This window comes from Oryzias latipes, chromosome 16, assembly GCF_002234675.1.
Source record: "Oryzias latipes chromosome 16, ASM223467v1".
Taxonomy (NCBI): domain Eukaryota; kingdom Metazoa; phylum Chordata; class Actinopteri; order Beloniformes; family Adrianichthyidae; genus Oryzias; species Oryzias latipes.
Genome location: NC_019874.2, coordinates 26844710 through 26866100, shown reverse-complemented (window position 1 = coordinate 26866100; position 21391 = coordinate 26844710). Strand labels below are relative to the sequence as shown.

General features: G+C 37.5%; 1 protein-coding gene across 1 annotated transcript; it reads left to right on the top strand.

Moving 5' to 3' along the window:
- LOC101155381 (toll-like receptor 2 type-2) lies at positions 1-20766 on the top strand. Its single transcript, XM_004078474.3, has 4 exons — positions 1-1132; positions 11456-12448; positions 14830-16012; positions 18769-20766. The coding sequence occupies exons 2-4, from the start codon at positions 11466-11468 to the stop codon at positions 19222-19224; spliced, it is 2622 nt and encodes an 873-aa protein (XP_004078522.1). The 5' UTR covers positions 1-1132; positions 11456-11465; the 3' UTR covers positions 19225-20766.
- The last annotated feature ends 625 nt before the right edge of the window (positions 20767-21391 follow it).

Sequence of the window (21391 nt, the reverse complement as noted above, 5' to 3'; positions counted from 1 at the left end):
AAAGTCCCACTCTCATCATCTTTTGAAGTATTTTAGCGTTCCCAGTGGTCTTTTTAAATATGATAACGCTGTTTTCAAGCTGAAATGAGAAAACTTTTGTCGTTTTCTTGGACATAGTTTTCTGCAGAGCGGCAGGAGTTAATCAGAAATTCCCCTCTGAGTTGTGGGCGGAACTTTTGGTGCAGAGCAGCTCCGTTCCCTTCCCGTTGCTAAGAGTTTGGAGCAGGGTGCTTGTGGTCCACCCAGCATATTTTTTACTTCCCAAATAAACTCTTTTCAGATTCACATCAATCTCAATAAAGAAATAATCAGAAATGCAGTTTTACCCCTCATACATGTCCTTCATGATCAGGGAAATGCTACAAGAACACAGTAAAACACCAAAAACATGATTTTCATAACAGTGGGTCTTAAAAAAAAATCAAATGGAAAAAAAACAATCTGCACAATCGTGTAAATTAGAATTTGAAATTATATAAACTATCTAATGTTTTTATGTGTCTATTTTATAGGAGTTTAAAGAAAAACTGATCTAGAATTCAGAAATAAAGAATCTTTTGTTTTAATGGTGAATTTCTGTGACAAGTGATCATATGGATGCGAGTTCCTGGGAAAACAATGAGGCTTTTGTGTTCACAGTCTTCCCTGAAAAACTCACTCACGTTTTCTTTATCTACCTGTTGCTCAACCTCGCAACAATTCCCGTAAGCAATTGTGCATGCATTTCTTTTTTTCTATGCTGACCAACATTCCTCCCATGACTTCATGCTTGACTGCAATCTGACAGCTTCACAGGAATTTTTATTGTCTCGGAGTTAATTATTACTTCAAAACAAGTGTCAATAGAGCTGAAGCAGTGAGATTGTTCCATAATTTCCCTTTAGGAATAAAAAAAGCCCCAAATCTGTACGGAAACACCCCCACACACACAAACACCCACACTGAAGGAAGAGGGATAGAAGGAAAGGCAGACGCCTACAAGGGGAGGGGGGCAAAGTGGAATACCAGTCACAGGCAGCCCCATCCAGCACTGACTCATTTCCTACTCACAGCAGAAGACAGCCCAGGTCGACTTGTTTTTATAATTCAGTTGTGCTCAGCTGCCAAACACAAGTCTGGATGCACGTCTGAGGTGAGTAGCACTTTTTCTTTCTCAGACTCTCTGGGTGTGGAGACTAAAAATCCCACAGTCCAGGCCTGTTTGTCTAATCATCTTCAAAAAGCATTGGACTGCTAGAGTTCAGAAGTGTTTGAGAGAGGCAGATCCAATAATTCAGCCTGAAATATTTCCAGTTTTAAATGGAGCATTGGTGTTGCACTAAGATGCTTTCAAAGTAGATCAACATAAAGAAGATGGGTGTGTTTCAAGCCTGGATCAGCATACTGCCCCATCTTAATTACAACCATTCACTTTTTAATCCTCTTGTATTTTGGCAGTTTTCCACGTGGCTTATCTGTCTCTGAACCATTCAGCGGGGTTCACTGAGGTCATGAGGAGCTTGTTTTTGGGTCCTTTCTCCTCTCACATGGGCTTGTTTTAAGAGAAACTAAACAATTAGGATCTAAATATGGATTATGTGCTGCTTTTACTACAATCACAACAATTCTGTGTGCTTTGGCATGAGTGTAACCACCTCTATAAAAGCAGAAATTTAGGCTTTCTACTACATGGTAATGAAATGTTTAATGACTGTTAACAGCCCAAATGAGGAAACATGTCAAGAATAATCTGATAGTATAGGAACTGTTGCTGCACATCTCTGTGAAGTGGTAATCAGAACCAGCAACACTTGTTTTCATAATTCACAAAAAGAAAAAAAAAACACAAACAAAGGGGTTTCTGTCCATGATCAGATGTCAGGCTGTTAATCAAATAACAAAAACCAAAATGATGTTATTATTGTATTAATGTGCCTAAAACATCTTTAAATTCAGCTTAATTTTTGATGGCAAAATATTCTGTTATCTGCCTTCTTTATTTAGGTTCAGGCTCATGGTACACTCTCTTCTTGGAGAAGCAGTGCTGTAATGAAGTACAATATAAAATTCCCCCAAAATATCCCACAAACCGGTGAAAAAATGTCTTTTAATACAAATCCTGTTAGATTTTTTTATTGCAAAACCTAAAAATGATCTGCTAAAATGTTGTTCATTTAAAACTACATTTGCTTCCCTTGATGTGTGGTTGGAAGCAAAAGACTTTTTCTTTGCTCCTCATTTCAAAATCCTATTTTCTTAAAGGGTGCACTTTCTTCTGTTCACTTTTGATTTTTATTTCAAAAAAGAAAGTCAAAACTCTCCAATTTATAACTTTATTAATACTGTATGTTTAAAATAAACTTGACTTCAGAGTTGAAATGAAAGAAACTTTAGTGACCAACCTCACCCAGAGGAATTGTGTGCATGTCAGCATAGTTGGATGGGGGCAAAGATGGTTTTGCACAAGAGAGCCAGATTGATGGTAAAAGTAAACTCTTACTTTTTCACTTCCTCTGTTGGATTTTTTTTTCAGGCTTTTCTTTAGAAAACTGTTGACAAAAGCGCTTTGTCTGTTATGACATCCTCGGCTCGTTCGGTGAGGGGTCAGTCACCGCTGGATAGTGGTCTAACCAGAAAAAAGGGTTAAGTTAATGGAGGTTAAGATACATTTAAGACACGTATGTTTATGAAACACCACTTGACACATCATTATCAGAAAAAGTATATAAAAAAAAATAAAAAAAAAGGCAAGTAATAGAAATTGCATCCTAATTTATTTTCACTTGTAATTTACGGTAAATTAAGTCTACAAACCAAAGGATCAAAAAGTTTCAGAAGGTTTATAAAGAAAACTTGTAGTAACCACATTGACCTTTTTGTCATAAACGCATTACAAAGAAATACAAAATTGAATTGATAAGACTCTGTGAGGCAACACTTCTTTGTCACGAAAGCTGAACAGTTTCAGAATGACGGGTGTATTTTGCACTGTGAAGAAATGAAGAAACAGGTTTTAGTCCAAATAATGAAGCAGTTCCTCTACCCTTATATTTTTACATTTTCCTTGGCAATTTTTTAATGTTCTGCAGAAACTCTTTCAAATCATTTTTACATGTTTTTTTTTCTCACACTCCAGGGAATCACATCAGTTGCTTAAATGCATTCAAACATCCATGACTTTTAAAATGTTGATAAAAGTTGTGATACAATGGACAAATGCAAACAAACTATGAAAGAAAAATTGAGAATTACTGCAAACTGTTCAAGTTTTGTTGCTTTTTATTTTCTATAAACATGTAAAAGTAAATATTTCAGCGCAGTGGAGGGATATTGCTTTAGATGAACCTGTAATAATGAGTTTTTAGAGTAATGTGCAGTTTAACCCTTGTGCTATCCTAGGCACTTTAACATTGGGAGTTGGGTCATCTAGACCCAAGACAGTGCGCTGAACCTTTTTTCTTCAATGATTTGTGATCTTCACTGGTGTCCATGGATTACATGAAATCTTTCCACCTTTATCCACCTTTGTCATGGTAGGGAGAACACGTCAATGTAAGGTTGGGGTCATCTAAGATAGTAGAAGGGTTAACTGAGATGGTCAACTGACCTTTGTTGCTGCATAAGCAGAAAGGAAAACAAAGAGTTATGAGCACCGCTGAGTTTGATGAGAACTTTATTTCAACCTTGAATTCTTACCATCTTTTGACAAATTGAGGGTTCTTAACTATATGCTAGTGTTTCCACATGAACAACTATGATAAAACTCAAAAACAATCAGTGCTTTTGCTTCCAGGTGTGCAGAAACACCTTGACCTTCTGAGACCCAGACTTGTCCAAGAAGTGACTGAAACAAAACCAAACAGACTGAGATCGAGGAACAAACTTCTCATCAGAGTGAAAACAAAGTATTTTAATCTGATTAGACGTACATTTCTAATAATAAAAATGACTTGAAAGGTACAACTTTGAGAAAAATTCATCACGTCAATATTCACTCTCTCTTAAAATCTTCTGTTGAGCAGCACCCACAATGCAGTGGGCCTTAGAAAGGAGTGACCACAAGGTCCACCTACAATCTGAAAACCCTAGCCGTTAAAAGAGAAGTTTGGTGGCTGATCAAACCTAAAAGATAAAAATCGATGTGGACTTTTTTAAAGTCCATCAGCAACAAACACTGTCAAAAGAATTTACCTAAACACGAAGTAGACATTCAAATGTTCTTCACTGAAATAATTCCTTTATACCAATCAAATAACCGAGGTTTTCATATCAAAAGTTATAAGGTCAAAAACCAACAGAGCAAATATTTACCAGGAAAATGATTTTTCCCTAAAACCCTGTCTCATGTAAAAGCTTTAAGGCTGCAACTATAACTAAACCAAATATTGTCCAATTCCTTTAGTAAGTGACCTTACTTGAAGACACAAAGAACAAGATTATCCTGGTGTTACTAAGTCACCGATTACTCATAGTTTAGTTACTAGTTACTTAAACGCCTGGTTTCACAATGCAGCTCAGAAACAATGAATGGAGAAGAGCCAAACCAAACAGAATTTTTTTATTTCCTAATAACCCGAGACTTCTTCCTTTCTTATCCATCAGGTTTTAGCCTTAACAGCTTTCAAAACATTGACTCTTAAAAACCTAAAACTCCTTTTCTATTTTACCTTCAATGGTGAGATAAAAAGAGTAGTTTTCAACAAATGAGATTTGCCTACACTGTGATCCACTTACAGAACAAATAAACCATAACAGCTTGAACATCTGCAGCCCCCAGAAACACTGAAGCTCTGTTCAAATCCGCTTAAACTATTAGCTACCCCTAGAAAGCATGTCTGAACTGGGTAATGAAAAATATTTAGAGCACAATGACTCGGTAAAACACGTTTTCATGTAGGCATACCAATTAGGGAGCAAGGTGTAGGATGTCAGATCTAATCAGTGTTGGTTCATCAAACCCACAGTAGCTGAAAACACCTCCTGATTCAAGCAGAAGTGGTTTTTGCTTCGACTGTAATCTGCAATACTTAAGGTCTTTCACGATAAGCACATCTCATGAATTTCAGCTTCTTTCTGTCACCTTGTTCTAATTTTTATTTCAAAATTCAATCAAATTTAAAACAGAACTCCATAATTTGCCATTTAAAACACTAAAATGTTTTAGTTTAGAAGCAGAATTTTTGTTGTTTTGACATCATCTTAGGATTTTAGTCTAACTGGATGACTTCTTGAAAATGAACTGCTCAGCCGTGAAAGGATTGAGCAAATTCTGAAAAAAAGCAGGGTCTGTCTTTGAATGTAAAATTGCTTAAGCAAAGTATTTTTGCAACCAGCTAATTACCTTAAGCCTATATGTTACAAATATACCTTAAAAGGAACCAGTTCTAATGAACGAAAAACAAATGTTGATGTTTGTCAGGAACAAAATTATAATTTAAACACGTTGAGGGTAATTGTGGAGGATGAGCGTGCTGACCTGCAAATCTAGTGCCTGCAACATCAGCAGAAGAGCAGCTGTGTTTGTGCACAAGCAGGTAAACACCGAACCTCATTAAACCGCTGTGAAGACCAGTTGTTGCTGTAACAAATCTGCTTTCGGATACATTTGCAGGACTGCTCTGGAGCAGTGGATGCTTTACTGGCAACATGTCAATGAAACAACTTAGCCACCAAATATTGAGCGCAGGGTAAACAGCAGATGCCGTAATAAAGCTTTGAGCTCTTAGAATGACGCTTTAAATGTCGTATGCAGAGATATCAAAGGTAAAAATCAATGATGGAAACATGTTTTTTTTGTTTTTTTTTCGTTTTTTTACGGTTTTTGTCCTTTTCTCTCTTCAAAGAGAAGAAATCATGTTAATCTAAGAGAATTATGATTAAAAGTCCCACTCCTATAATCTTTTCAGCTATTGTAAAAGCAATAAAAATTGCAATATTGAAGCTATTCAGCCGTATGGTTCTGAGCCATACGAGGAAAACAAAGACGTTTGTCTGCAGGTGGATGCATCAGCATGAAGCAGGGAGCTAGTGAAAAGGCCAGCATATGTTACAAATAAATTCTAATTCAAACTGCATTTTTTGTCTGCTCCTGGTTCGCAACAATTTGAATATAGAAAGACTCAGAATTGCATTTCTGAGTCTTTCTTTATACATATTTATCATTTATCATCAGAAAAATGCTGCAAGAAGACATTAAAAACACTAAACACAATTTTCACCTTCAGGTTTTCAAAAGCACCATGCTGAGTTGTTTTTAAATATTTTTTCATGTAAGCACTAGTCCTTTAACACTTTTTCTAGGTGTATTGTATTTTTCCCAAAGTTTCATTTAACAGACAACTTCTAATTATTTATAAACCTAAAAAATAGATCCTTTTATCTAGAGAGGGAAACCCAAGTTTCAATCACTAGGGGGCAAAGCAGATTAAGAGAGGGCTTGTAAGGGGAAGAAGATTGTATTAGACAAGTTGACTCGAAAGAATCATTGCCTTAGTTGTCTATTTATGACAACAAACATGTTTAAATTTTTGCCTAAAGATGTCCTGGATCAATTTTAGGTCAGAGAATCGTATCGTTCTAAGTGAACCAATATCAACTATCAATTGCATTGGCAACCACAAATTATGATATGAATTGAATCATTGTGAAAAGTAATCATTGCATCCCTAGTTCTACATTAAATATCAGGTTGTGGCAAATGGAAAAAAAGTAAAACAATTCATAAGGGCTCCTTCAAATACCTACAGCTTATTTTCCTCATGATTTTCTAGCTGCATTCCTTCTTGAGCTCCTTGTGCTTTTGTACAAAACAAACTGTTTACAGACCAAGTGCTTATCTGTAGGTGACTCAGGTGCTGACAGTGTCATTTTGGTTAACTTCCGTCATAACATTTGGGACTGGTACAGTTTATGAGGCTTGCTTCTGTGAAATAAAAGAGGAGGATGTCACTGCTTTCTTCCCCTGTAGAGAAACTGTTCCAGGATGAAGTGCCAGTTTCCTTCTCTATATAACTTTCAGGATTAGCAATGTTACAGTTCTCATGCAGATGTTTAACAACACATGTCTGAAGCTCACATGGACTAACAGCAAAAATTTTTTCTACTAGACATATTATCTTATGAGCTTTATGAACATAACATTGACTCTTATCTTGATCTTAGAAAAACAGTTAGTGTTATCAGCAAACTGAGAAGCTCAAAAGGACCATAAGATATTCAGCAGCAGTGAGGATAACATTTTTTTGCACAAATCTAAAGATGATAAGCGTTGCAGGGAACAGGAAGCTTTATTCCTGGGTTAGAGTATGAGTCACACAAGGAGGTCTCAAGTTAACGTCCAACCAGGTGAAAGCCATAAACTCAACCACAGAAGTTTGCAAACATGCTTCTATTAAAAAATAAATAAATAAAAACAAGATCTTTTTTTAATTTATTTTAAAAACCTTCACGTTTGACCTTTTGGGGTCATACAAACAGACCGTGACTGATGTGATATCCAAATTCCGTCACAAGTCCCTAAACCTTTATGTCATGCGGGACTATCTAGTGCCCTGGATTTTAATTCAATTTGGACACATGATACAACTTTTTGGATTTTTTTTAAACAGGAAAAATGTCTTCACCCATTTGGAGAGGTAAAAACCTAAAATGATTCAACATTTTACGGAGACCAGACCAAAATCCCTTCTTTAAAGGGCAATAAGTAATGAGTGAAGAAGGAATAGGCAAACAACCTGAGTTTTTTAAGTGTCAATCTTTGTTGATGATAAAAACAAATATATCTTGAGAAGGACACAGAAAAAAAAAAAAAAATATTGGTAAATGGCTTATGCTTATATAGCACTTTACTACCTCCTTGGAAGGCCCACAAGTGCTTTACAGTCACAGTCCCATTCAGCCATGCACACATTCACACTCCCCTCCCGAACTCTACACCAACTTATAACCACCTGGAGTAATATGGGCTTTAATGTCTTGCTTTGACACATGGGCGGGCACAGACCCCGTTATTTTTCAACTAGGTCAACCACTTCACCTCTGCACCATGGCTGCCCTATTAACTAAAAGTAGAGCTTATCTCTGTTTTTACTTCCGTTTATTATTAAAAAATATAAAAAATGTTATCTTTCAACTGTTAACGTTAGCACTTCATATCACTTTTCTTAAACAAGTGAAAACACAACTTTAGTCTCACATTTTGTCTCAGCTGAGAAACTAAGATTTATTTTAGTTTTCATGGACTTTTCAACTTTTCTAAATAAATAATATTGTAAACAACATTTATAATCAAAACACATGAAAGCAAACATAGGGTGTAAACAGTTGTTAAAGTAAATTTTCATTTGCAAAAAAAGAAGAATAGTGCAGTTTTACATTTCTTAACATCTGAAAAAACCTAATCTGGAATTTAATGAGCTGCTGAAATACTTGTCATTTGTCTTAAATGGATTGAAAAAAATACTTAGAACATTGCTGGTTGTAATTGTATTAATTTCCTTCATATCTACTGTGATTGCAATAAAATCCTTATTTTAATACAAACTAATTTGAATTTTTACTTTTTTTTTACAATTCACTTGAAAAATCTGTTAATCTGGCAATTGTTCAAAATATGACGGAATATCTCACAAACTACTAATCTATTCTAATCACCAATAACTAAAGATATGTAGGAAAAACACATATGCGTTTATTTCGAGCATGTTACTATGGCACGACATCAAACTGTTTGTTTAACCGATGTCATAAAACTTTATGGTTTCTCCACGTGGACACTCAAACTGTGTGTAATCTTGGAGTATAAATGCAGCCTGCAGGCTGATGTTGAAGAAAGTGTGTTTGCAGCCATGAATGATCAAACTGGGTGAGTGCGTTGGAGTGTTGCACTGTGTTTTTGGTGCATCTATTTTCAATTTCCATGAACATTGTATTTTGTGCTGCAATTAATTTGCACCACTGGGGTAAGAATTACTTCTAGGATATGTTAGAATTAAATGGACAGCAGCTCCTCTGTCTGGTCTTTACAGTTGCAATAAGTATGAATGTTTCTCATTTACAAACAATGTCTGCTGACCTCCAGGTGGTTTGAACATGCATGATCTGAGACAAATGATATGGTATGAAATTACAGATGAACTCTACGCTTCTATACAGTTCTAATTAAAATAGATTTATCTTGTGTGTTTTTAGTTAACCAGACAAGCATACTCTTCCTTTTCTCGAGTTTCCACTATTGGCCAATTGTTTATTTTATTTACACATTTCCAATTGTAATTTTATTTTTGCTTTATTTCATTTATTTTTTTCTTCATTTTATTCTTTTATTTTTATTCCTCTATTTTTGGGCTGCTGGTAATTGGAGCTATACCCAAATTAAACAAACAATTAAAAAAAATGTGGAATTAACTTTAAAGCCCAGTGGAATATTGTACGCTTGATTCAAATATTTAGAAATTAGAGGTGTCCAGCTCGATAACTCCTTCTCGACACGGCATCCATTTTTTTTTTAACCGGAAGGATCGCTCGGTAGTGATTCGAGTACCCCAAAAAATGAGTAACTAATGTAAAAAATGTGTTTTATATATATATATATATATATAAGTGTATGATATGTTTTGTATTTATTCCTTCCAGACAAAAAAACAACAACAGCTGTTTACAATTCAAAAATTAAATTACTTACATTTCTTTTCCTTCTCCTTTTAAACAAATTTAAAGCGAATCAACACAAAACACTGGAACCACAAAAGAAAATAAAAGTTAAAATGTGCAAGCCAAAAAAAAGACTTTCATTCACTCAGGTTGGCTGTTTAAATATCAGCTTTAAGGAGCTGATGTGCCCCGTTCTGGAGAAAATTCTTTCATGTGTCTGTACAGGTTGGTTGTTGAACTGTTTTTTTATTTAATTATTTTCCTTCCTGTAGACTTTACACTCTTATGGTATTTTATTATAAAAAAAAAAGTCCATTTAGTACTGTCACTGTTTTTCGTTACGTTTTGTGTTGTTCCCCCATCGCACTCTCAGTCTCTTCCTCATATTCGTTCATGTGCTGCTGCGTGTGTAACGCCCCCCCCCCCTTCTCATTTATGAGCGACACATCATTAGTAAAGATGAACGTGATCATAGTTGCCAATAGCATATCCAAAGCTAACATCACAAAGCGACACATTTGCCTCATCAAATAGTTGTTATACCATTATCCAGATAAAATGACAATTACACACCTTTGATCAAGCATTTTAGAAAAAGACAAACACTGACTGAGCTTTAAAATCTTCTTGAAGTCATTATGTATTGACGACGTGTGCTCTGATGCATTACCAACAGGCAACCAGCAGATGTCACTATTTCTAACTAAAAAGATCCGAGCAGAGTGTCGATCTTAGTTGTGTTGAAGTTGGTCAGTGCTTCACGGGGCTTTATTTTGGCCATTACTATTAGAAATGTAAAATATAGAATAACGCAGACTGAAAAACGTAGAAGGAAGAAGTATTATTGGAGATGTTGCAGACAACCCAAAATAATCCATGCGCTTGAAGCAACTGTAGGTTTTGACCATCACACAATTAAAGTAATTCCAACGAAATCTGAATCAGAGCAAAGGTGCTCATCTCTGGGTCAGAATCAGCTTTTTTACATTAATTTGTAAAGTAAGTAAATCAATAAACTTAAACATGAAGAAAACCATGGAGAAACAAAAAGTTGACAAAGCAGAACAGACAATCTGAAAACCAGACACTTAAGGGAAATTAACTGAAATGTAGATGGCTGTGGATCATGATTAACCTGAAACTGGTGTGCAGCAACTCAGAACATGACCAAAAACATTTAAAAAAAAAAACTTTGTGTAAGGATTGCAAAATTTTGTTTTTTAGTTTAAAAAAATGTTGGATTTATAACAAAAGTTTGAGAGATATGGTAATTTACAAATGTTAACACTGGATCTACAGTTCTGGTGTTAAATGACTTAAAGACCCACTCCAATGCATATTTGTGTTTTTGTCATTTTTCACGTTTCTGTGGCGTTTTTTTGATTATTGAGGACATATATTAAGATAATAAGAAGTATTCTTTATTCAAATTGTTGTGTTTATGGAGCAAACGAAAAAATGCACTTTACAAAAGAATGTGTTTGTGACTTAGAAAATATGCTACGTGAGCCACAAGCTCCCTGCTCCGAGCTCTCCGCAGAAACTATGACCTAGAAGTTTTTTTGTCTTGGCTAAAAACGGCATCATAATCTCAATCAAAAGACCACTGGATACACTATTAAAAGTTGATTGGAGTGAGACTTTAGGAACAGAAAGGATAGTACAGGGAAAGTACTGTACTGTAGTGCAAACCTGAATTTTGTGCTAAATTTGATCATTTACTCACGGAAAAAAATCAAAAAAAGTTTTTGTTAGAAATTAACATTGCTACTGTATGACTCCCTTGTAAAAAAGTGAACAGTAGTCCTGTTTTGTTTCATTTCAGATTCATCACAATGATCTGTGCTGTTCTTATGTTCAGTGGGCTCCTCATGGGGACTCTCTCATCCCCAACTGTATTCCCGACCTCATCTTCCACTGAGAAAAAACCCTGCCGGATCTACAACAATGGCCGATCTGCAGACTGTCGAGGACAACAACTTTACAGAGTGCCGCCAAGACATCTTCCCCCCACTCTTGAAGACATAGATCTCTCCTACAATGAAATTAATGCTGTCCACGCCTCTGATTTCCAGCATCTCCCGCGCCTTCAAACTCTTCAGCTGCAGTACAACAACATTTCGCACATTGACAACAATGCTTTTCAAAACAACACGTTACTGGAGCATCTTGACATTTTTAATAACTCCCTACTGGAAATCCCTACAGTAGCTTTAGAGCCTCTTTTCAATCTAAAAAAGCTTTTTATGTCCAACAATTTATATAAACACGCCACTTTAGCCGACAGTTTCTCCAAGTTTGTCAAACTACAGATACTGTCTATGGGCGGTCCTTTAGTTATGGGTCTAAAGAAGAAGGATTTTTATCCACTCAAAAGTATCAAGTTACATACGTTTGCAATTAAGTGCTCCTCCAACCTCAGCTATTATGAGCCTGAAAGTTTAAAAGTCGTACAAACAACTATAATGGGGTTTGATATGGCAGTTGATCAGTTGCCGAGTGCTCTCCATAACATGCTACACGATCTAGCCAACAAGTCATTCCAAGTCATTCAGTTTCGCAACCTCTTTGAATTTACATACTACTTAGGAAAGGATGACATTTTTCAAGGTTTGCGAAATGTTAAATCCCAGCAGCTCATTTTTCATAGAGGCAAATTTAATGAGAACCTTCTGAGGATGGCTCTGATGAACTTACAAGTGACCCCCATCAAACGGCTGAGGCTTCAGTACATCGACTTCGCCCGTTCACCGACATTTGTCGACAGTGGCGTGGGTTCCAGCATCACAAACCTGGCACTCGACAACTTGGATCTTTGGTAAGTATTTTAGAGCCTTTTGTTTTTGTTTTACTTCTAAAATAAGTTCTCAAAACATTAAAGTAAAATTCAACCCTTGGGACTTCAGTTGTACTCATGCAGTGACTTTAAACATTAATAACAGTTAACAAGAAAAAGGAAACTTTTTCTGTATTTGAGCAGATGTTCAAGGAACATTAACTGCTTCCACACATATATTGGGGTAAATTTGGAGTTCCTGCCCTTGACTGGCTTTTGTCAAAATTTCCAGATCATAGTATGTTTGAAAATACCATTACTTTTGAAAATACATTTCAGTCTCAAAAGTAACATTTTAACAAGTCTGAATTCTCCCAGGGGTTCAATTTAACCTTTTAGAGTCCCCCTCTGATGAGATTAATGTTTTTGAGATTTTGACGTGTACGTGTGGCATTTTTCTTATAAAATAGAACACATCTGATAAAAAATATATATTGTTATAATTAATTATCTCTCCTTTTAAATTGCTGTGAAACTTTCGCCAAGACACTTTGTTTGAATTCCTGAGCCATTGTCACAATGGATCAGGAGCGCATGCTCATTGCGCTTTTTAAGTGTGACCAATGCTGGATTGTGTTGTTAAAATTAAACTTAAAGTTAAAGTCCCAAATGTGTTCTCCGCATTTGAGTTCTCTCTCTGGCCGAGGCTTGCTGTCCAAAGAGGGTGAAAATAAAAACAAGAAATAAAATCAGGGAACCTTTTTCATTATTTCCTTAATGAGAATAAGAACAAATATCATAAACTTCAAGAGCAAGCTGGCTCCCCATCCCGTGGCAAGTCTCTGTCTGGCCGCCTGCTCGCCTCCCAGGAGCCGGTATAGTGATCCCAATTGCTCCAGCTCCATCAGCCCTGCGACAGGCTGACTAGGGTGTACCCGCTTTCGCCACACCCGTCACTCAAATTGTGCCACAGGACCTCAGATTGTGTTTGTACCATTGAAATTGGCTCCTGGTGTGAACACAACGGTTACCCGTAATCCTAAACTTAACCCTTCCTCTGGGTCTCTGCAGCCAAGAAGAAAGTTCAGCACTTGTACATATTTGGAAAATTACATGCAAATAGTCACTCTCTTTCTTGGATTGAATTTGCAAGTGAATTCAACAGTCTACATGCACTAGCATCAAATCTCTTCTGAGCCACAGCCAGTGCTTGTTGCTGGTGCAATGCAGCTTTAATTATAATGTAATTTGAAATATTTTTCAAGGGCTTATCATAGTTCTTTTTCGTGTGTTTTTTTTTAAACAGCAGGATCTGGTACACACATTAGTTTTGTTATTCTTCACATTGTCCAAAAAGTGTTGATTTGGAACCAAAAAATGTCCCTTATCACCGTTTCTTTTTCGCTATAAAGACAAGCTTTTGAGAAGAAAGACTGTCAGTCGGTGTTGTTTGTGCCCCCCCTTGAATCAAGATCTACAGTCATGCAAGACACAACTATCATCATCCGAAAGGGGGGATCAAGGGCGGGGCAACTCAGCTCAGCACCAATGGCCACGCCCAAATAGATAGACAGACAGACATGAAAAATGGCTTTTTAGGATATTTCAGTTGTGGAATTTTGGCTAAAAACTTCATAATCATAATTAAAACAACACTCGGAATCTTAAAGAAAAATTGTAACAGGGGGACTTTAACACCACAGATGTTACGGACGACACCTAAATAACAAATGCTCGTTAACATACCTTAACTCTTTGTTTACGCGATCAATGTAAATCAGCCAATTCTGCTTGGGAGATAGGTAGTTTTGCACTGATATATAAAACTTTATTAATGTAAGGTGTTACATAATGGCGCAAAGCAGCTTTTCTCCACAATAAAATTTTCTGATCTACGTTGATTGGGTTCACACTTTACTACTGTAAAGTGTTGCATATCAGTGTAAGACTGCTTTTTTCTGTTTCAAAACCAGCTGGAGTTATGTCAATTGTGTAAACAAGTGAAGATTGGGGCAGTCTAAAGAATGTTGCCTCTAAAGCTAAAGCTCTGGTGGTAAAGGGTTAAAAGCAGAAAAAAATCCTTAGAACCTTGACACAAAATATTGTTTGATCTTTTGGCTTGCAAACATTTTTAATGCGGAGGTGGTGTGGTTATTTGATTGACATATGTATCATGGTGTATGATAGATCAATTTGGTGCACCATCAGGCAGTTACGTTTTTTGACTATTTTCATTTTATGCCAGAAACAAATGTAACTGTTATGGAGATTATTTTTCTGAACACTGGAAGAGACTAAAAAATTAAATGTCAATCTAAAATGTAAAAGATCATAAAAGACCTAAACCAAAATCTGCACAGTACCTCTCTTTATGAATTCCTTCCAAAAAATTGCCAAGTTCTAAACATTAAACTCTCTCGTAGGTACATCAGCAACCCTGACATCCTGCGGTTTGACTGGCGCTTCACCTGGTTCAAAAAAATCAAGCACCTGTCCATTCAACATGTGTATTTCAATTCAGTACCTTGTGACTCCTGGTCAGAGATGGAAGGACTTGAGATACTGGATGTGTCCAACAATCGACTGCAGAATGACTATGTCTTTAACCAACGCTGCGATTACAGTGGCACTATGCCTAATCTACACACCTTCAACATGAGCACCAATGACTTGACAAGCTTGAAAGATTTGTCATCTCTAACAAGAGAGTTCAGCCGGATGCAAGTGTTTGATCTCAGCAACAACAAACTGGGGTCTACCCAAGAGAGGGAAGACTGCATCTGGAAACAGAACATCACTCATTTTATTGCTCACCACAATCCACTAGGAAGCAATGCTTTCAATTGTCTGCCAACCACAGTACACTACTTGGATCTCTCCTACTGCAACCTGGACCAGTTGGAAATGACATACTTCAGAAAAGCTACCAACCTGAAACACCTCCTGCTGAGTGGAAATAAAATCAAGTTCATTCCATCTAAGTGGGAGAGTCTCTCCCTGCAGTTTCTGGCTTTAGATGGGAATTCCTTTGGCCTGATTAGCAAGGAATCCTTCCAGCACATGCCCCAACTGTCTGAGCTTAGTGCAGGAAACAACCCTTACCATTGCACTTGTGAGCTCCATGCTTTTGTGGAGGACACATTGTCAGAGGGAAAGATTAACCTCACAGACTGGCCTTTAAACTACAGATGTTACCACCCAGAGCCTTTTCTCAACACTTTCATATCCAAATATTTTCCTGGCAAAGTTGCCTGTGACATTCGATTGGTTATCACCATCAGCGTTGTTGTTACGGCAGCAGTGATAATGGTACTTGTGCTGATTTGCTACATTTTTGACCTCCCATGGTACACTAAAGCCACTTATCAGATCATCAGAGCCAAATACAGAGCTCACAAGGAAAAAGCAGTGGGGGAAATGGAGACTTTTACCTACCACGCCTTCATATCGTACAGCCACTCTGATGCTGACTGGGTCAGGGACCAGCTCCTGCCCTGCTTAGAGAACAACAGAAACCCCTATCGTCTGTGCATTCATGAGCGGGACTTCATGCCAGGAAAATGGATTATCGACAACATCATTGAGAACATTGAATCCAGTCGCAAGGTACGGAAAAATATTTTGTAATAGTGTTACTATTAAAAGATAATTTTATGAGAAGAGGAACTTGGTAAATGTGTGATATTCTGCCAAACTGATTATTTTCCTCCTGATAAAGGACATTTTTGATTAATCAAGTGACGCATGCCTTACTGTCAAACATTAGGGCAAAAGGACTAATCAATGGTAGGGCCATTGTGTTTATGACAGTCATTACAGAGTAGAACAACAATAGAAGATGAGTTTAAATCAGGGATAAGCAATTCCAGGCCTCGAAGGCCACATCCCTCTATGTTTTCCAACATACCCTGCTTTGACATGTTCTAATTGGATGGAGACACATGAACCAGGTAATCAGTCATGAGAAGGGCTTGGATATCTGGAAATTATGCAGACACTGCGTCCTTTGAGGCCTAGAGTTGCTTATCCCTGATTTAAATGCAGACACCAGCTGAGGGTCTGTAGCAGTTTGGTGCAGGACCATAATCCAGGCTATCCTGGACATAAAGGTATCCAGTTTTAAAATTTTTGAACATTTATAGAGAAAATATTTAAAGCTAACAGGTTTTTTTTCATATGATGTCAAACAGAAAAAAGTAATTGTGTTTTCCTTTAAGGACAATAGATGGAAAAGAGATGTAATGGCAGTTTGCGCCGCACACTGTAGATGTTGGTGACAGTTATTTTTAGAGAATTTGCAAATTACTACTAGCAACCATTAGTCATTAAGGCTATGTTGAAGCTATGTTCACATCCCCCTCGGTAAGCGCATTTTCAAGCAACCCCTTCCAATGAATGGTCTATGTAAAGTCTATGTATATGCGTGTTCATGCATTCCGACGCAAATCTTGTTCTTGAGGTCTATGTGTGTCATGCGCAGCCCTTGAACGCACATTGAAAGTTTCACCAGGTTATACGTTGAACAATGAAGGACTTCAATTAAGTAGTGACAAATGGATTACATCCTCTTCAATAACCTGAGGTGCCTACCATTTGAAAATTTATCATGGGGAAATTAAATTTGTCAGGAAGGATCTTGAGGACCAACCCAAAAACGACAGACCCAGGAATGCAACTTAATATTTATTGGGCTGAGGAGACTGGGGAGCTGGAGCTTGCAGTACTCGGAATAGGCACCAGAGGGCGTTGCAAGAGGTGGGAGCCGACAGCAGGCTGAGAGGAGAGTCGAAAAACAGTCACTAAAGGCCCGTACACACCGGGACGAATATTCGCCAGGCGTTATTCGCCAGCGTTTTTCGCCACGTCTTTTGTGTTCACACCCAGGCGATTTTCGCTGACGATGAGCCGAGCGAACATGCAATTTCATTCCCTGACATTAGATGGCGCTTAATGTAAACAGAAATACTCCTGTACACAAGGTGGCGCTGCGCAACTTTACGATTCTTAAAGTCGCTTTTCACTCAGAAGAAGAGAGCAAGTATTTACGCGCTTGTCAGAGTCATACAAAGAAAACATGAATATTTCAAGCACCAGTAGCTCCAACTGGTGCTTCGTTCGGGGATATTTTAGAATGTCCGTCATTATTTCTTCGCGGCAGTGTAGACGCTACTTGGCGTCTAACTGTCTTCAGTTTTGTGTTTGAGCGCCCCCAAGTTGTGTTTTACTGTAACTTCAGAAGCTCCAGACACGTGTGCAAAAGCGCCATTCTCATTGGTCGAATAGATTTCGACGCAACGCGTCGAAAAATAAAAAACGAACCCGAGGCGTTTTTTTTTTTTGACGCTTTGGCGCGTGGCGTTTTTTCGCCTCGGTGTGCACACTCACATTGGTGCCCTTTGTTTAGTCACGAGGAGTTAAACTTTCGCCGACGAAATTCGTCCCGGTGTGAACAGGCCTTTAGAGAGAAGCGAGAAGGGGGGGGGTCGAAGCATGAAAACCTTGACTGAAGAAGTCCTCTAGAGGCCAGAACCGGGGATGAGAGATTCTTGGGATGGATCCGACTTGGAATAGCAGTCTTGTGGAGAAAAACACGGAGTGAGAGCGTCGGCTGACGAGCAGGCAGAATGCTTGGTTTCCTGAAGCGTGACAGGTAAGTAGATGTTTGGCTTGAGGACCTGGAGTGTCAACATAGACAGGGCGTGAGGTTAATAACTTGAACTTCAGCTCAAATCACAACAACAAGGCTGGTAGTCAGGCAAAAAGGCTAGACGTTCCGGCAATAACTGAGACTACGTGGCAGGCTTAAACACTGAGGCGTACAGGTGAGGAGAATCAGACCTGATGAGCGGCCGCTGAGAGGGAGGGGCAGCGGCAGTCATGACAAAATTAATACTTGGCTGGAATTTTTTGACAACAAGTCAGTCAAATAGAGCTGTGAAACAAAAAGCCTAGCACAAGGTTTGTGAGATTTGAACTGCTTTAGTATTGAGTAGCAACAGTCCAGCATGCACACCATACGTTCCTACATACCGGCCACGTGTGGCACATTCAAGAACACGCTGTATTGGTGTCATATAATTCCAGCCGGGCAGAAATACCACAATGATTAATTTCTCCTTTATGATTATGTTTACAACAGTTGGAACTTACATGTTTTGACAAGGACGCTACATTAATGTCAATACCAAATCAGAGTATCTGTCTCTGATTGGTCACAATTCAGCATTTGCCTTATTTAGCGTCAAGAGGTTCAATTGTTTGAACTTCCAGAACGCGGTTAATGATTATAGAAATGAGTCAAAGCTTTTTTACATTTGTAGAAATATTTCATTCTTCTTCTTTTGTTAATTGTTTTTCCTCAGATCATTTTCGTCCTTTCCCGTCACTTTGTCAACAGCGAGTGGTGCAACTACGAGCTCTACTTCGCTCAGCAGAGAGCGATGGGAAAGACTTTCAGTGATGTCATCCTTGTGGTAAAGGAGCCCATTGATCCAAGTTCTTTGCCCAGCAAGTACTGCAAGCTCAAAAAGATGCTGAGCACCAAGACGTACCTGGAGTGGCCGCAACAGCCAAACCAGCAGCAGTTTTTCTGGGCACAGCTAAGGAGTGTTTTGGGCAAACCCACTGAGACCCAAGACAGGCCGCACAGCATCAGGAAAAGAAACTCAGAGGGAAGAATTTCAGTAATCGGGCCTCCAGTGGAGAAAAATATGCCAAAAGAGGACATGCCTGATGCAGACAGTAAAGATCTTGAGTTTGATGAGGGGAATGGTATTGAGCTGTCAAACCTGAGACAAATTCCCATCATGGTATTATAATATGAGCATTTGACAGTTGATGCCCTCAGCTCTGCTTTTCCTCTGACCAAAGACCATCAATTAAAATTTGTGTCAGACGGAACCTCCTGGTGGATGATGGAGCACCATATTAAGACTTCTGTGGCAAGTTCCTAATAGGAAGATGGTCTGTTGCATTCTTGCACATTGGAAATGAGATCATGAATGATAATTTGACTTAAAGCTAAACAAAAAAAACAAAAACTTTAAATGTAGGGACTCACAAACAATCCTCAATAGCTGTTTCAACTACTTTAGCTGCATCAGTTCTAACATTGATTATCTGAAGGTCATGTGAAAAATATTGTGACTAAAACCATGGTACTACAAATTTAAAAGCGGATCTGTTGTTACAGAAAAGTTATCACACATTGATCATTTTAAATCTGAAATAGGAATTTAGGTGGAAATTATAGGGAAATACGTCTGAAGAAACCCTATTTTTTTTTGGATGGAAACATAATAAAACAATATTTCATACAACTGTTGTAAAAGTCCAATTCTAGTTCTTTCTAGTAGAACATCGTTGTTGTTGTTTTTTTAAACTCTACAATGTTATATATCTTGCACTATTAAAAAAAAAAAACTTATTTCTGTACCTCAGTCAGACAGACAGGTCATGGAGAAATTAATTTAAAAAAAAATGAAACTGGGACATTTTTTGGTGCTTTCCCTCCAGCTTTACTGTCCTCGCATTTATTGTCGAGTTATACCAATGAAGAAAAGACAAATGCTGTAAATACATTACAAACCAAATCTCAATAATAGCTCTTATTTCTTTTCATTTCACACTAGGATCAGTTTTAGTGTTGACCACTAGGGGCTGGCGATGTGCTGACATATCTCCAAAGATAACTGCTGTGACCATGAGCTGATATTTTCTTCACACGTACGCAGCAAAACATATGACGCATTATTTTATAATGTGTAGAAAATGAAATCGGATTTCAGTAAACAGGGATAATTGTGTCTGCCAAAAGTACATGTAAAGTATTTTTTTTTAAATACACTTTGTGTTTTGATATTTTTGTGCCCTGAATAACTGAGATGTATTAAATGTTTTTATTAAGTTGTTTTTGAGCATTGTAAGTAAAAACAGATTTTTTTTTCTTGATATGGAAATGTTCAAGCCAGTAAATTAAGTTTTTTTCTTTGCTTCAAATGAGATTTCTTGGCTTACATGGACGCATGTGAATCAGGTCTGCTCTCTTTGTGTAAAGTGAAAGAAAAAGAAAGGCGATGAATGTTGAACAACACTGCCGTATATGTTGGATAAAGCTCTATACAACAGTCCCGTGCAAATGTGAATTGCTCCAAGTAAAAGATGACTTTATTTCTTCCTTGAAAGGTATTGAACAGAGAAGTTGATGATGTTCAAGGGGTCATTTATAAGCTTCAAGTAGAATCCCTGTGTGTGACAGCCACCCCTAAAATGATGACCATACATACTCTTAATGTAAAGTGATATCAAATGTTGATTTTCAACAAAAACTGTTAAAAAATTTAAAAAGAGGTGGAACTTTCTGCTTTTACAATTATTCTGTTGTACTTATAATATGCATGATCCTGAAGTGTTTTATAACCAGCCAGAATAAAACAAATTATGATAAAATATGTAAGATATATACTGAACATATGATAACACAAACAATCTAGGTGCATTTCTAAGCTTACATTAGCCCTACAGAGCAAATGTGTTCATGCATTGCAGTTTTGCATGTTTGAGGCTATAGAACACAAACGTTTGACTAAATGTCTTCACCGTATGTGATGTTATGCAGGATTAGTTCTGGATATCAGATGAATGGCAAAGCTCCCGCAACAGATTAACCAAAGAGGATGCAAATGTTTAAAAACTTTCAAAGACTCCATGCCATGTTGAGATATTGATGCAAAGCAGTTTCAATGACTGGCAGGACTGTGCCTGAGTTATGAAGTCAGTCAAAATGGACTTTTAATAAATATGGATATCTGTTTACTAATGATCCCCCCTAAGGCCCTCACATTGAATTAATAAAGAAATAAGATAAATCCTCACATAAATGTTATAGGGCCAGACATTTTCTTCAGTCGAAATGATGGCTGTGCACTTTTATAAAGTGTTGGGATGAAAACGTGCAGTTTTGCAGACGAACAGGTGACCTCCTTA